Raw genomic sequence first — 16,597 nt, 5'->3', positions numbered from 1 at the left:
CTACATGGAAAGGGGTGAGGGAGTGAGTTTATCTATAGTTTAAATGAATATAAGTAACCCTCCTTTAAAATGGAGTATCTTTTGCCCCATCAGTACCAATTTACCAGGCTACCTGTGCTGCTCTCACTATGAGGACACAAAGGCTTGGGACACAGTGTAGCCAAATAGTTTGCATTCAGGCATTGAGATTTAAAGTAAACAGAATGTTATAGGCACTCATTGAGCTATATAGTTTCGGTATCACGATGTAAGATTGTATGCACATTGATTTTACTGTTGGGCAAGAATTTGACTCTGTATTCATTGCCTGCATAGAGACTAAGCTGAAACACTTACTATATAGTTATCCTAGTAGAATGTAGACTCTAGAACTATAAGGTCAACCATGTGTGTTCATGAGTACCCACACCTTACACATGTACATACACAGATGCACACACATCCCACCAGGGGTTCATAGTCATATGGTCACACATGCACTCACATGCACACAAGTATACACACTCTTCTCAACCTGGAGCCAAGCATCTTTAGTACCAATGGGGCTCAACCTATCTAATCAAGAATCTTTCAGATAAAAATCTCTGAGGCTCCCTTAAAATCTGAATATAAATGCTACTGAAAAGTCCTTCAGTAAGAGAGGGGAACCACCCCCTCAATGTTTGGTTGTGCAAACACAATTTTCTGACTTTGGAGATTGGAGAAGCCTATTGGAGTCAGATGGGAGTCACAGGGAGACAGGAAACTGAATTTGAGATGAGTTGTGGTGTTGACTTGAGCCGCAGGCGGCTCCCTGCCCGAATGGTGGAAAAGATTCTATAGGGATCTTGCTGCTTCACAGGAGGGCACGGAGGGCAAAGCAGGCTTGGATACAAGGAGGATGGCAGCTTTAAACTGACTGCCTGAATGAATTTGAGGCCTCTTCTGGGGACAGCAACCTATTCTCCGAACAATCAGAAACCTAAGACTGTTAGGGAAGGACAATAATCCAGACATTATGGACAAACCCTGTAGATTTGAGGACAGCCAGTGTTGAGATCAGCAATTAACAAGTAGTTGTCAACTGGCCCTGTATTTGACAGCTGACTTCATGGGTATTGTGGTAGTTGATACATTGTATCAACTTGGCTGAATCTGGCAGTTGTGGGCATGGGGGCCTCCCCAGTCCTACAGGCTGACAAGGCCCAACCTGGGGGGTGATTGGTTCCACCCTAGGGCCATGGGCCACCCCAGAGCGACTCAGCAGGAAGAGTGTATATAAAGGAGTTAAGGAAGGCTTCCTGGCCACCCTGCCCTGCTTCCTTGGAGAAGTCCCAGTCTTCAATCTTCACATCTTTGCAGTCAGTGTAGAAGGAAGAGAGAGGCTTGATGACCCCCACAGCTGCTACTCCTCTGCTTTTCATTGTTTTCTGCCACCATGAACTGCTGCCATTTGCCAAATAAACCTTTCCTTCCTTCATTTTGAGTGTCGGGTATTTGTCCCAGCAGGGAGTAAAAAGTAACTAAGACAGGTACCAAACATGGTGACTGTGGAACCCTTACTCTGAAGATACTGGATCTGAATTGATCTGGCTTTGCAAGTACTCTGAGCTTGATTGACAAAGTACTGCGCTATGTATCACTTCATCAGACCCTGTAGAGACTTCCTAGCATAAGTATTCTTTACAAGGAAAAATACCGAGTTGGCAAAAAGACATCGTAATCCCTAAAGAGAATTTAGAGTACAGACTTATTTATAAACCAGTATAAGATTGGTCCTATGATCTGAATGGGTTTCCCAAAATTCATTTATTGAAACTTACAAATGGAACAAGATTAAGAGGTAGGACCTTCTAAAGATTAAGATATAAAGGAGGGAAAGAGGTTTGCTCCTCCCTTTTGCCCAGTTTTTTGTTCTTTCAACTCCTGCTGCTTTCGATGTCTTCTGCCACCATGAACTGTTGCCTTCTGTCATGCCTTCCTGCCTTGGAGTTAGTGGAAACCCTCACAAACTGTGAGCTAAATCGACATTTCCTTCCTAAATTTGGGGCATTGTGTATTTTGTCTCAGCAAGAAAAGTAATTAAGACATCTCCTAAGTACCCTTATTTCTGAATGCCATCCAATTCAGGGCTTGAGGTCTGCACATATGAAAAAGGGGAAACCCAAGTATTCAGCACACAAAGTTAACTTTTTTTCAGATATTTTTCCATGGTTTACTCAGGTAAAATGTTACCTTTGAAATTTAAAAGGATAAACTTTAGGGCCAGGCAAAAAGCTCAGCAGATTAAAGCGCCTGCAAACAGGTTCAGGGGCTGAGGTTTGGATCTTTGGGCCTGCCATGCCAGCCCCGCCCCCAGGACACCCTGAGAGGGCGAATGAGGTGGCATGGTGGCACGCACCTGTAATCCCAGCGTTTGGGAGGCTGTAAACAGGAGAATCACTGAGTCCAATCTAGTGAGATCCTGTAGACCCTGTAGACCCTTCCCTAAAATACAGGAGGAAAAAAAGGATAAGCTTTAACATATATATATATATATATATATATATATGTAATTTTATTGCAAGATGGGCAAGGAGACATGAGTCTTATATTTGCTACAATTTCCAAAGTAACTTTTGGCTTGGAGAGACATGACAGTTTGGTACAGATTTCCCAAAGGCTGACTGCAACTGACTTTTAAACTTAATGCTAGGGCTGGCCAAATAGCTTAGAGGACTAACGCGCCTACTTAGATAGACCCAGCGGCCTGGATTTGATCCCAGGTATGCCCAGCCAGCTCCGCCCCCGGGGCGCACTGAGACAGCGATTGAGACTGAGAGTGGTGGTGTGCACCTGTAATCCCAGCACTTGGGAGGCTGGACACAGGTGGATCACTATGAGTCGGATCTATATAGTGAGACCCTGTAGACCCTGTAGATCCTTACTATGATAAAATAAATAAATAAATAAATTTAATGTTATTCTCTGTTCCTATCTTCTTTCCTTGTCCTCAGCAATTCTAGATTGGGATTTGAAACAGGTGCCAGACTTGCTGCTGCCCCCGACCTAAACTTACCTCAAGTGAATAAAAAATATTATGTATTCAGTAAAAAGTTAAATTCTTTACCTCAGATTATTACATTTCCTAGAGAGAAAAAAATATGACTTTTGTATTTGGCACAGGTTTTTGTTTCAATCTCAAACTAACAGATGGTGGGAGGGGAGGTAATAAGGAGCAGTGGGGAGAGCCATGCTAAAAACTAATGAAAAGATTTTTCTGGATTTTGATGTTAAATGTCTTGTTAGATCTTTGAGGCTGGGGAGATGGCTCAGTAGAATAAGTGCTTGCCTGCCAAGTGCAAGGGCCTGAGTTCAATCCCCAGTTCCGCAAAAAAAAAAAAAAAAAAAAAAAGTACAATGATCTTTGTATTCTTTTCCACATACTAACTGCGGTGTTCACATTTCCTTTATTTTTAAGATTTTTAATTTTTTGTATTTTGTTAGTATGTTGGCAATACGGAGTCCTCCAAAAATGCATACACATTTCAGAAAAAGAAAAAGTTCTATAAGTATTTTCATGCTAAGTTTATTGAGACAACCAATGATTAATACAAGTTCCCTTTGGCCTCTACAATTACAAGAGCCGCTCAAACTGATGGCCATTAGCCTCCAGACATCTACCAGGATGGCAAACTGCTGCTTGCATAAGTAACAGTGGTCACTGAGATTGCCGCTCATGCGTTTTCAACTTCTTTAAAGGCATCGTGTAGCGGGTTTTCTGCAATACATGACATCTTCTATTGTCTCCTCATACAGGGTAACATCATCTGCTGAACAAAGTATCATATTATTTTTCTTTTCCTGAAGTGTATATACATTTTTGGAAGACTCTACATGATCACGTGCATCACCTGGAGTTGGTGCATATATACAACACATCCTATATCAATTTTATCCTAGTCCCCGCTCCTCCCTCCTTTTGAACACTTAGCAAAAGTTCTAGGTCCCTAATTTCTATTATTTATCTTTTACTTTCCTCTTTCTTTATACCTTAAGTTTCTCATATAAGAAAAACTATGTAACATTTAAGCTTGTGCGTCTGATTTATTTCTTAACATTATGGTTTCAAGATGCACCCATTTTCTATGACACAAAATTATTCTTTTTGGCAGATAAACACACCATTGTATATAAGTACCACATTTTCTTTATCCATCTATCTGTTGATTGCCATGTAGGGTACTTCCAAGATTTAGCTATTAGGAATGGTGCTGCTAGAAACGTAAGGTATGGCTGTATCTCTGTAATATGATTATTTAACACTTTTGAGAAGATAGAAGGGGAATAACTGGGGTGAGTAGAATTTCCATTTTTAAATATTTTAAGGAATCTACACACTTATTTCTATAGTGGTTGTACTATTATGGTTTACATTCCCACCCACAATAGAGAAGAGTTTCTTTTCCCCCACAGCCTCTTCTTCCCCTCTTCCTCTCCCCCTCCTCCTCCTCCTCCTCCTCCTCCTCCACATCCTCCTTCTCCTTCTCCTCTTCCTCCTCCCCCTCATCCTCGTCCCCTTCCTCTTTCTCCCATGGGTCAGTGCAGACTTATTTTTATTGGGTCTTCCATTTTGGGGGTCTACTTGTTCTCTGAGCTTTTCATATTACAAATATTAATCCTGTATCTTCAGTGTAGCTGGTAAAAATTTTTCCAATGTGTAGGTTGTCTCTTCACCCAGTTATTTGCTTTGTTGTGCAGAAACTTTTGAGTTTTCTATAATTCCATTTGTTGATTCCTGACATTATTTCTTGTACAGTGGGGGTGCTGTCCAGAAAGTCTCTGTCTATGCCTGTCTCTTCAAGAGTTTTACCTCAGTTCACAAACCTCATTCTTTCCACAATTCTGGTCCCAAACTGAACTGGATGAGAACCAAAACAAATTTTCCATGAGGACAATGTTGAACCAATGAATTTGATTTGGTTCTTGTATGGAAACTTCCAGGAGAATATATGTGCTTCTGTTTTAGTACATCCATCTTGGATCTATTTTTGTTTAATTTTAGTGTGTAGTGAAAGATATTGGTCTAGATTCAATCTTCTGTATATCAATTGCCAGTTTTTCCAGCACCATTTGCTAATGGAGTATTACTCAGCTATAAAAAATATACTGAAGGCTTTTGTAAATAAACAGATGCAACTAGAGACTCTACTGGTAAGTGAAATAAATCAGGCCCACATGTGCAAACATCGTATTGTCTTGCTAGAGGGAGAACCTCAAAGAGAAAATAAAATCTGAAAGGTATAATAGATGCTTTGAAAGGAAAAGAATTTGTTGAAGGAAAATCTGGGATGAGGAAAAGGACAAAAGAAAAAAGGGAAAAAGATACATTTAGGTATATATACAGGATAATTTTGATAATTAATACCACCAATTTCTGCTAGTCTTTGGGAAGGAGCAGTTAATGCTTAATTTTTTTCTTTTTGTTGTTCTTTTTTCTCTTTATTTTTTCTTTTTAATTCCTTATTACTTTTTTTTCTTGTTTTTTTTTTCCTAAACCAACTTTGCATGTTTATATGTAGTAACCTAAACAACTAATTCAAGGATAACATTATACAATACCACAACCATTGTTGAACTCCTCTTACTTTGTTTAGTGAAATTTTGTATTTCCACTGTTTTATTACTATTTTATATTCTTTAAAAAATAAAAAATAAACATATAAAGTATTGGTTTGGAATACCCTCAACCATCCTTCTGTTCCTACCACTCTGCCCAAACTCTTCTTTCTTGTCCCCAGGTGCTCATATCATACTTGTTAGATTTTTGCACTTAATCACAAATTTCTGCTACTCTTCTAGAATTCTTCATCTGGAATTATTAGTCTCACTTTTACTATTTTCTCTAAATATTTTCTCTTGGCATGACTTACAATTCACTGATTCTCTTTGATTCTAAGTCATTTGTTGAATTTCTAATTTCATGTATTCTGTATTTCAGTTTGAGAAGTTTGATGTGATTGTTTCATTTTGAGATCTCTTAAGAAGACTCAACCTTTACCTTTTAACTCTTCAAATATACTAAGCATGGTCATTTTAAAGCCTGTGTCAGATGTTACCACTACACAAATTCCCAATAAGTGTATTTTTATAACCTGTTTTCTCTTGGTCAAATGTTGGGAAACATGAATTATAAATTAAGTCTGAAGCTGTTATCGTCCTGCCCTTGAGCCAAATTGAAATGTGGAAACTTTTCTGGCCAGAGCTGGGAGCCCTGGGGCTAATGACTGCCATAGTGTTCACAATGCAAGATAAGACTTGCTGAAGGGTGGGGGGGGGGGGGGAGTGGGGAGAGAGACTAGTTTCCTTATTGCCTTGGTCTCATCTTTGTCCTTGTCCTTCTTGTCCTTGCAAGAATGTTTTGTTCTTACTATCCCACTGTAGTCATCATTACTGTTCCTGGAAACGCCCACTGCCCTTCATCCATTGTCCTTGACTGAGATATAATAAATAAATACCAAGGTTCTGGGTGGCTTGTGGCCTTTTTGTTCCCTAAGAACAACTGGTCATCCCAGAGCCCCACCTGCAGCCCTAATTTGGCTCTTATTCTTTTCTTTCCTTGAGCACTGTCCACTGTAACTATGGGCAGGAGATATGGAACCACTGCATGGTTTCCTGATAACTGGCACTGTGGAGACATTCCAATAATCACACCACATAGAATTCTTTTTGAATGCCTTTTTAAAATTAGGTTCTACGTACCTCATCTAAAAATTAAAAGATACACTTTGAAGCCCTAGTAAGAGTAACTTCCCATGATAAAATTTATTCCTTCCTTCTTATCTTTAAGTTCCCAGTTTCTAGAACCATAATAAATTCTTGTTCTTTATAAATTACACAGTCTAAAATATTTTATTATAGTTCTTTGAATTAACTAAGTCTATGATTCATATGGCCTGTCAGGGTTAGCAGCCTCACTGTGGTCCATTTAGTTTGACATTTCAGATACTTTTCATAACATCTATAAGTGATTATAAAGTTCTAATGGTTATATCTGTTATATAACTGTTTCTTCTCCACTTACCAATGTTAAAAACATTTAATACTGAAAGTATACACATATGAGTTAGTATTTGGTGTGTAATTCATCTACAAGACCTTATTGGATTAAAAAAGAAAGAAAGAAAGAAAACATGATTTTATGGGTCAGCTGCAGTACTTATGCCGGTGCTGCTGTGGACCCTGAGTGAGACCATAGCCACCTGGTCCTTTGACTGGGGCTTCCTGTGTGGTGGTTTGTGGCGGCTTTAGGATAGGCCACACAGATATAAGAGGCAAGTTTTAGTGGGTAAATACTTTTTTTTAACTGTATTTGCACACTCTTTACTGATACAGTAAGTCCCTGATTTATAGACAAGTTCCATTCCAGAAGAACATTCATAAGTTAGATTCCTTCCTAAATCCAACAAAGTGACACAAATATACAATGTATATTGCTTTGCACTTCCCAGTGGAACCCTCCATGTCACCACTGTTTTTCTTACTTTTCTTGCTTCTAGACATCCTGGGCTCTGACTAAGCAGTGTACTACTGTATGCTACTACACCATACAGTAAGCAGACAGCAGCACAACTGTGACAATATCTGGCAGACAAAAGAGCTACTTCCACACCTTCTTCACATCTCTGAACATTCATGATGCACTGCTCATTAATACTTGTAAAAGTTTGCAACTCAAGTGTTCATAAATTAGGGACTCACCGTATTCCATCAAGTGCCATAGCAAAGCCCAAGGTCATGGTGGGAATGTCACAAGGGTATAAATAAAGGTGTGTCATCGGGAACAACTGCTGGAACAATATGCTGCAGCATATATTGTGCACATTTCTCCCTTTACAATGTGGACCAAAAACAGGATTACAAATGTGTGGTCTTTATGAAAATCAGGTATGTAAAAACAAGAGGCCTTCTAATGGAAAATACTACTTTGGAGTCTTGTGTGGTATGTCTGTATTCAAAGGAAAGTAGTATTGATACAGGGGAAATGAAACTCCCGACTTGAAAGGGACCTTGGATGAGTCCGTGTTCTCTAAATCCAAAGAATGAATTTTAGGAACAAACGGAGGTTAAGAGTAAAATATACTTATTGGGGGAAAGAAAGCTCCTGTCTGATTTAAGGACAGAAGGGAGGTCCTGAGCAGTTTGTCTCCTGGGAAGCTGTCTCTTCCAAGGATTTTTGTAGAGTAATACCCTGACTGCCTATAATATTTCTATCTAATTTAGCTGCCTACAACAGTATCATTCAAGTCTTTCTCTAACATAAATCTGTGGATTTTCTCAAGGATTTTCTATTCTCCTGAACTTTTTTCTCTTGCCTTTCTTTCAACTACATGATCACCACATGATAAGAATTGTTTAGCTCTATTATCTTATAGTTTCACCATTATATATGGGTCCATTATTAACTAAAATGGCATGTGTCATATGACTGCACAGGACACATAATGTAATGGGTTACTTGGATTTTGAACTCATTGAGGTCATTTTCTGCAAATTAGTAACAGGGTACTTAAGACCACTCACTAGTTTAAAAATTACAGCCTTAAGCCCCCACGTCCGGGGAATTCCTCCTAACACTGGTGAGTTCTTTATTAACTGCCCTTAGCAACATAGTCTTTGTGTAGATTAAAGGTTAATAACCTCAGAATGTGTTAAATTGTGCTCACCTAAGTCAGAGTGATTCATCTTGATGTATATGTGCCTAAGACAATAAGCTCCTATGTAATAGGTGATAATTAAGTTTAGGCCTGACTGTCGATCCTTGTAGGAATGTAGCTAATGATTTATCTGGATATTGTACTCAATCTATTGTGAAGTTAACCTGGGAATTGTGCCTGTATGTGTTGGTAGTTTATAAATGATTAATTTTAAAATATGTATACGTGCTAAGTAGAGAGTAGTTTCTTTTTAAAAGCCCTGTTTTCTGCCACTTGGCACACTTCTCTGTCTTCTCTCCTGCGTGAGTAGAAGTCAGGAAGGCCCCGAGCTGTGTTAAAAGCTCATTTTCAATTCTCAGTTTGGACTCTGGTCTGTCTTGTTTGAGAACCCATAACAATAAGCATTCAAATTTCTCAGTATGTTCATGTATTATTTCTGGATACTCAATTTCAGTTAGAGTGGCCTTTTCTAACCCAAAATAATAAATCAAGTAGTTCATGTACTATAGTTCTCAAATATTTATGCATTCGTTGTGACCTTGGATTTACCATTAACTTTATTCGGCCTACTAGTTGTTCACCTTTATTGTTAAATTTCATCGGTCCATCACATGGATCTGTAGTGTCACAGATAAACTAATGATGTCTAACTTATGCTATTATTCTAGGTTTCTCAAAATATTATTTGCAGTGAATAACAGTGACTAAAGCCCTAACTTCCGAGTGGCTTACACATTTGAGGTGTGCACTCAGCTCCTTCCTGGCCTCAGACTCATGAAATGGCCCTTCTGGAACACTGGGCTCTTGGCAAAAGAGGGCAATGAACCAGGTGATAGCTCTTAAATCTACTTACAAATGATCCAATTTACTTTCAGTGCCAAAATAAGACCCCTGGCTTTGCCAGAGTTCTTCAAGCTTAGAAGTAGAGATATTCATCCCTCTCACAGAAACAGTGCTGAAAATGAGTGGGCAGTGGTCACCACGTACTGGAAGTCACTTTTTTCCATGTTTCTCAACTTTACATCACATCCAGGAGACAACCCTAAGTTCCCATTTATCCAGTTTATTCTCAGAGCCAGGATATCTGAATGATTCCATGTGTCCGTATCATGTCTAGAGGTATCTTCTCTTGATACAAAGACTGGTGACCTAAAAAAACAAGCTATCTGCCTGTTGTGTACCTAGTACACAAGGGTTTCATGTGTACACAGTGACCACAATAAACAACACTTTTTGAAAGATAAAAACGAGAAATGGTGAGGACTCCTGGAGGCATCATCTCACAACAATCTTGAAATGCTGGCACATGAGTGGCCTTTGCCCTGAGAATGTAGGCCTTCCTTAGAGAGGCCTGGATTGTGAACCTGGCCCTTCCTCTCCAATGAGTCTGCCTCTCTCTCTGCAACTTCCTTCCTTTTCTTTTGTCCACATTGGTCTTATTTGATAGAAGCCTTTCAGAGTAAGTTCTGATCAAGGGCTCTGCTCTTTAGGCATCTTTCTTCTCTACAGTCATTAAACAGCTCCAAGTCCAAGTGGGGCGGGAGATAGCTCAGTGGTCATGGTAAGCGCAAGGACCTGGGTTCAATACCAGGTACTGCAGTGCCAGCCCCTCACGAGGACCACTATGAAACCAAGCTGAGTAGTGACACTCTATATCAAATAAATAAACAGCTCCAAGTCTTAATATGTCAACACTGTTATTCAATTTGGTGATTTATTTAATGTATTTTAGTACAGGGTCTCACTACACAGATCAGACTCGGAGTGATCCTGTTTTCAGTCTCCCAAGCTCTGGTACTACAGGCACATGCCACCATACCCAGTCTCAGTCACCTCTCAGCAGAGAGTGAGGCCAGCACATCATGTGATATCAGGGATCGAACCCAGGTCCCTGCATTTGCCTGAGCAGGCACTTTAGTCCGCTGAGCTAATTTTAGTGGTTTTAAATGACAGTAAGATTCTCCCAAGAACATGGTTAGATTACTATAGAGTCCTTTTGAAATGTGTCTTTTGTTTCTAGGTGGTTGTGATTACCTGAGGGAGGACACACACTCTGCATAACTTGCAGAAGAAAATGGGAAGCAGCCTGGGGCTGACGTGCTCATCCTCAGTGGACATATATCCTCAATGTTATCGCTGTCAGATCATTTTCCTTCATAAACTGCAGAGCCCTAGGCATCAGGCTCTGGAATTTGGATAGAGCTGACCACTTAATATGGCTCTGTATTTAACAAACTTATACAATCATTTAATCATTCTGCAATTTTTCTCTGGACTCCTAGATTTCTAAAGCAGGTATTAATATTCTTTTTTTTTTTTTACTGAAATAATTGTCAAACCATTTCTTATTTGTGTGTGTGTGTGTGTGTGTGTGTGTGTGGCCAGCTCAGCCCACCAGGGGGCGGGGCTGGCTGGCACGTGGTGCTGGGGGATTGAACCGCAGTCCCTGTGCTTACTCTAAATAGGTGCTTTAGACCACTGAGCCATCTCACCAGCCCCAAATTAATATTCTTCTATCCATTATACTGTCTAGAATGCCAAATATTATGAATATAATTTGAATATGAGATTTAAAAATTACTCCCAAATCAAAATCCTATAAACATTTTACTAATAAAGTTATTTTTTCCCATAAGTGAAATTTTGCCAAAGGCATTTTGTTCAATTTGACTTTTTGTGACACATCAATGAATGCCACACCTTTCTCATGAGACTGAATCAATATTTTAATGTGAATTTACTGCCATTTATTTTCTAAATTTCACTTAATGTGAATCATTTTGATGGGGCACTGCCAGTTCATTTATACCACAGGTATAAGAAACCTCATCTCCTATAAAGCTGAATAAAATTTTTTGTTGCTCAAGGCCCTGAAGAACTCCCCATCTTGCCATGTCCCTGCATTATTCTACATAAATACTACGCTGTAGTCTGAGAGTCTTTCCTGATCTGTGGTGTCTTTGGCCTACCTAGTACATTAAGAGAAGGAATCTCTCTGTCATTTGCTTCTTCTATGTGAACCCAGGAGAGGCAGACTGTGGCTCCCCTCACTGGCCCAGTTGGGTGGTTATATCTCAGTGGATGTGAAACATTCCTCAGACATACACTCTTTAAGTCTTAGTGGATTGACTCCTTACACACAGAGCATTTGGAACACTGTTTTCCTCACTACATGTGTTTTTTTTTTTTTTTTTTTATGCACAGACTATACAGTCTTGAGATACATTTCTTCTCAGGTGCCAAGGGGGACAACAGCATGGAATTGAATGGCTTTGGACCATTTATCTTCCTTTATTACTTACAAGAGTGTAAGCAATTCAGGCCTATGTAAAGGAATTAAATCATCACATGTGGGTTTCACACCAACCCCTGTCCCCATTCAAGCCCACTTTTGACAAAGTCCACACCTGCATCATTCAGCCTTGGGAAAAAAGATTTTGTGTGATCAGACTAGAAACAAGGGAGTTTGGAAAAGCATTTACTGAGTACCTGCAGGGTGGACTCTGAGCAGGCTAAAAGGTAGTCAGGACATGGCTTCACCAGTTTCAGGGTCCTAGGTTCCTGAGCTTGACCACCTAACCCTCACCCAGCACAGACTCAAAACTGAGATGGACTATATCAAAATAATGTCTTTAATTCCTGAAGCATCATGAGATGAGGTTGGAGTAATGTGTGTCCTCTTGGCCTAGGATGGCATCAGGCCTTCTTTGATGGGCAGCTCTAGATCATTCTCCTTAAAGACAGGTAGGACCTTGGAACTGGCCTGTGGAAAGTTGGGGTCCACAGTGGCAGTCTCTACCATCCACATGCCCCTGCCATTCTTCCTTACCACCCCTCCCCATCACCCTGGGACCATCCTTTGTGTTGGCTATGCCCCTGACAGGACCCTCTTCACCCCTTCAGGAGTTGTCTCAGTCCCCTTCCACTGGATTCAGTAACTCACCGCACCTTGTGGACCAGCCCCTTCCTCTTGTGTGTTCTGGGCTTGCACCCCATACTTTTCCAGTTCATCTTTCAGCCTGATCCAGAAGGGGTAGGTAGGAGGTAGGATGGGGAAAGGAAGAAAGAAGGGGTACAGAAGGGAAAGGGTGAGAAGATACAGAGCTCAAGTGGCAAGGAGAGACCCCCCCCAACACACTTTCTGAGGAGAAGTGGGGGCAAGGGCTGCAGGTCCACCTCTGCCGCTTCTCCTGCAGCTGCTGGCACCTCTGCTTCAGTTGCTGATGGTGCTGGACCGCAGCCTCCAAGAGCTCCTCAGCTTTCCTGTTCTCCTCCTTGAACAGCTGCCTGAGGTAGGGGGAAGGGAAGTCAGCATTGGCCCCTCCCTCCTCCTACTTCCCTCTCTTCCATATCTTACACTGCTGCTGCTGCCTCTGGGCTACGGAGGAAGAGTCCCTCGGTGAGGGTGGAGGGCCCTTCTGACACACACAGGGAGCTGAGCTGATGGTTCACCTCCTCCAGCTTCCCCTCAACCAGCTTCTCTGAAGTAGGAAAGACAGTGAGGAAGAGAAGACAGACAAGGGCAGGTCATGGCTACCCCCTCCCCTGGCCTCACCTTCCTTAAGTAGTTGTTCCTTGTTGCTGTCCAAGGCACAAATCTCCCTCGTCAGCTGCTCTGGCCTCTGAAGGGGGTAGAAAAAGATGAGTCACACCTCCTGTCTTCCTGAGGGTTCAGAAAAACCTGACTGGAGATGGATCCTGCCAATTACTCCCTCACCACATCTCACATCCTTACTGCCATGCTAGCCACTCCCTCCCTCTGGACCTCTCTCACCTGGAAATAGGTCCTGGGAAAAGTATTACTAAGAGAGAACCTAAAAACCTCTGACTCTGAGCTGCATTTCTAGAGATTTGGTTACCAGCAGAGCACTGCAGCTCTTGCCTCCTCTCCTTGCCTCTGTAGACTCATCACTGACCCTTTCCTTCCTGACATTCATCTCTGCTTCCTGATCTTGTGTCTGGGATCTCCTGAAGGCAAACAATGGCTGCATGTTCCGAATCATCTCCCCTGTATCGGTGATAGTCCCAAACACATCCATGGATGATTCCACCTTGCTTCATCACGATTCCTCCTGACCACTGAATCGACACAGGAGGGCAGCACGGATGAGTGGACAGGAACAATAATGAGGACACTGGGGGGCTCAAGAGTGGTGACAAGGGCCTGGATTTCAGAAATGGTGACAGTGACAGTAGGAATACCAAGGCTTTCACAGAACCAGATTGGAAGCATGGCTCTGAGTGACTCACATGAAACTCCCAAAGATCCTTGTGCTGCTCTGTCAGAGCCTCCAGCTGTTCCTCAAAATTCACCCTAGAAGCCAACCACACAGGCATGAGGGCCATAAGCTGAGACCACAGAGCCAGACCCAGGCCAGAGATCTCCATCCAAAGCCCTAAGGGGCTTTGCCATGCCCTCTGCTCCATGAGGATCACCTTTGCCATACTGGCCTTCCAGGGCTCTGCTCAGATAGCCACTCTAACCTATTTCTGGTATCAGCCCACCTATATGCCCCTTTGACCCCCCCCAAGGCCTTATGCACTGTAATTTACCTCAGTTGTCTCTGTTTGCTCTTCTCTTCCTCTATCTGTAAGTTCAGCGAAGAAATCCTCTCCTTGCACTCCTGTAACAAAGTCTGCTTCCTGGAAAGAGACGCAGTCTTCAGCCATGTTCTCTGACTGACTCCCCAGAAGGGGGACTGGAGGTCTTCTTTCTCTCCTTCTTTATTCAGGTCCATTTCTACAATGGGTGGGGCCGTTATGAAGTTCAGGTTTAGGGAAACTAATGTTGGCATGTTCCCTCACCTCTGCGCCTCACTCTCCTTCTCCTGACAATGCAGCTGAAGTATCCTCAGAGTCTCTGCAGGGAGAACAGGGCCATGTGAGAGCCTGCCAAGACATCAGTTTGCACACAGGAAACAGAGCCATTAGATCTGCAGATACCTGACTGGGCTTTGACATTTCTGGACCTAGAGGAAGCCACAGAAAATATGCAAAATTGGGAGATTTCTAAAGTTTCAGCAACTATAAGGAGCATGGGCTTCTGTGGCATAAAAAGCCTAGAAATAGAAGAGCTGGTAATACCTTGCTTTTTGTTCAAGATCTCCTTCAGATGTACTTTCTCTTCATGCACTAGGAAACATGAAAAACATTCAGGCATTAGGCACCACCCATGACATCAACACAGTCACTTGGGAGGCCAAATACAACTCCGTTCACAACTCAAATGTGGACTGCTCAGTGTAGGTCCTTCTGGTACCCACAATCTCCGTAAGAACAAAAGGCCCTGGCACTAACAAGTGGTATCCATGAGGACCCTGTGCAATGCTTGTGCTAGAAAGAAACACATTAAAGAGGGAAGGACGTGAGCAAGCAAGGGAGCAAGTGGTTGGTGTCTTTAGGAAGGATTGCTAGAGAAGGGGATTTGGGGGAAAAAAATAAAATAAAACCGGGAGCGTCCTAAAATAGGTCCTGGGGCAGGAGCACGCTTGGAAGGAATTTTCAGAACACTTCCACCAAGAGATGAAGAGAATAGGACATGAGGCTGAAGAAAGGACAAGGTTCTTGACTCTGGGGAAGATAGCTGAGTATCTGAACTACTTACTTTTGAGAAGCTAGAAACGTAATGAGGCTCTCGGGTTATCCTTAGCTTACTTACATGAGTCCAGTTCCTTTCGCAGAGTATCCCAGACATTCTGGGCTTCTCCCAGCTCCTCAAAGGCTTTCTTTTTTGCTTTACCAAAAAGCAGAAAGATAAACATTGGGTGAACTGAGCCATTTGTACTAGGTTCAGATTCCCTTGCAAGTGGTGACATGTCACATTTGTCTTCAAGCAAATCTACAAAGGTCCATATTTTACAGAGCAAGAAATAAAACTTTCTGAATCTAGGCCCTTCTCACTGAGCTCAAGTAGTAGCAGAGCTAGATTTGATAGTATGACTATAGTACCTAGGTGCAGAGAGTCTATGTATTTCCATTTAATGCTCTACTGCTACTATCCTAAGATATCTAGAGATTTTTCACAAGGGTTCCTGTATTTTCACTGCAAATTGGGCCTGGCAAACCATGTAACTATACTTTAAAGGGAGCCAGTGTCCCTGAGCTCACCTCGCTGAACATCATTAATCCGGTTAATCAGGAACTCAATCCGGGGCTCAAGACTTCCTGCTGCAGAGAGAAAAAGTAGCTAAACTGATGACTGAGCAGGCAGAAGTGGTATATGCCTATCCATACCTCTGCTGTTTTTACTCCATACAAATCTACTGTGCATCTCCTGTGTATAGGGTTGTCGTGGGTTGCCACAGAGAAACAAGGAACAGAATAGATATCTGGGTCGGGTTATGGTAACTGGAGTAAAGAGAAATGATGTGGGGCACAAAGGGTTGAAGACTGAAGGTGCAAGAAGTACTTCTCAGATATGGGAAAGTGTCTTGTAGACTACATCAAGTGAGGAAGGCCAGCCCTACAGATCCCTGGCAGGAGTTGAGGGTGGGGAGTAGTCACTGCAAAAGCCTGCCCTGAGAAGGAAACAGGACTAGAAAAAGCCTTGTGAGCAAGTAATGGGTAGCAAGAAGTGAGTGGAAGAAAAGGGTACGTAGGTAAAAACCTCTAAATCTAAAAGGGGCATCAAAATAAGTGATCATCAAAGGGCTTGGGACAGGATTTTAGGAAAATATTTTACCTTCTATACTCATACTCCTATAATTTTTGAATCATGGGGGCTTGATTTTAGTTCAAAACTTTCAATATTAAGAAAAAGTAAAACTGAACAGAATAATCTCTGAAGACTGTGAATTGTGGGACCTGGAGTTGAACCCACATATGCCTGACCTCACACCTCAGGTTAAACCTTTCATACACACAAGAGACACAGACCTTTCTGCAGTTTTTTCACTATTTCCATCAAGTCTTCAATTTTCTGC

General features: G+C 41.7%; 1 protein-coding gene across 4 annotated transcripts; it reads right to left on the bottom strand.

Moving 5' to 3' along the window:
- Window positions 1-12,293: 12,293 nt before the first annotated feature.
- Window positions 12,294-16,590, bottom strand: Syce1 (synaptonemal complex central element protein 1). Of its 4 annotated transcripts, none has more exons than XM_012513379.2 (12): window positions 16,551-16,590; window positions 15,783-15,842; window positions 15,334-15,408; window positions 14,760-14,807; window positions 14,481-14,535; window positions 14,229-14,318; window positions 13,926-13,989; window positions 13,231-13,297; window positions 13,033-13,156; window positions 12,852-12,962; window positions 12,619-12,694; window positions 12,294-12,438 (listed from the first exon to the last, which is right to left on the bottom strand). In XM_012513379.2, the coding sequence occupies exons 1-12, from the start codon at window positions 16,576-16,578 to the stop codon at window positions 12,361-12,363; spliced, it is 876 nt and encodes a 291-aa protein (XP_012368833.1). In that variant the 5' UTR covers window positions 16,579-16,590; the 3' UTR covers window positions 12,294-12,360. The 4 variants fall into 4 exon arrangements, with proteins under 4 accessions (XP_012368833.1, XP_023564833.1, XP_023564832.1 ...); XM_023709065.1 differs by having other exon boundaries at window positions 12,624-12,694; XM_023709064.1 differs by having other exon boundaries at window positions 15,783-15,839.
- Window positions 16,591-16,597: the final 7 nt, after the last annotated feature.

Source organism: Octodon degus, unplaced genomic scaffold, assembly GCF_000260255.1.
Source record: "Octodon degus isolate 3935 unplaced genomic scaffold, OctDeg1.0 scaffold00010, whole genome shotgun sequence".
NCBI lineage: Eukaryota > Metazoa > Chordata > Mammalia > Rodentia > Octodontidae > Octodon > Octodon degus.
This window is presented reverse-complemented; position numbering and strand designations above follow the sequence as displayed.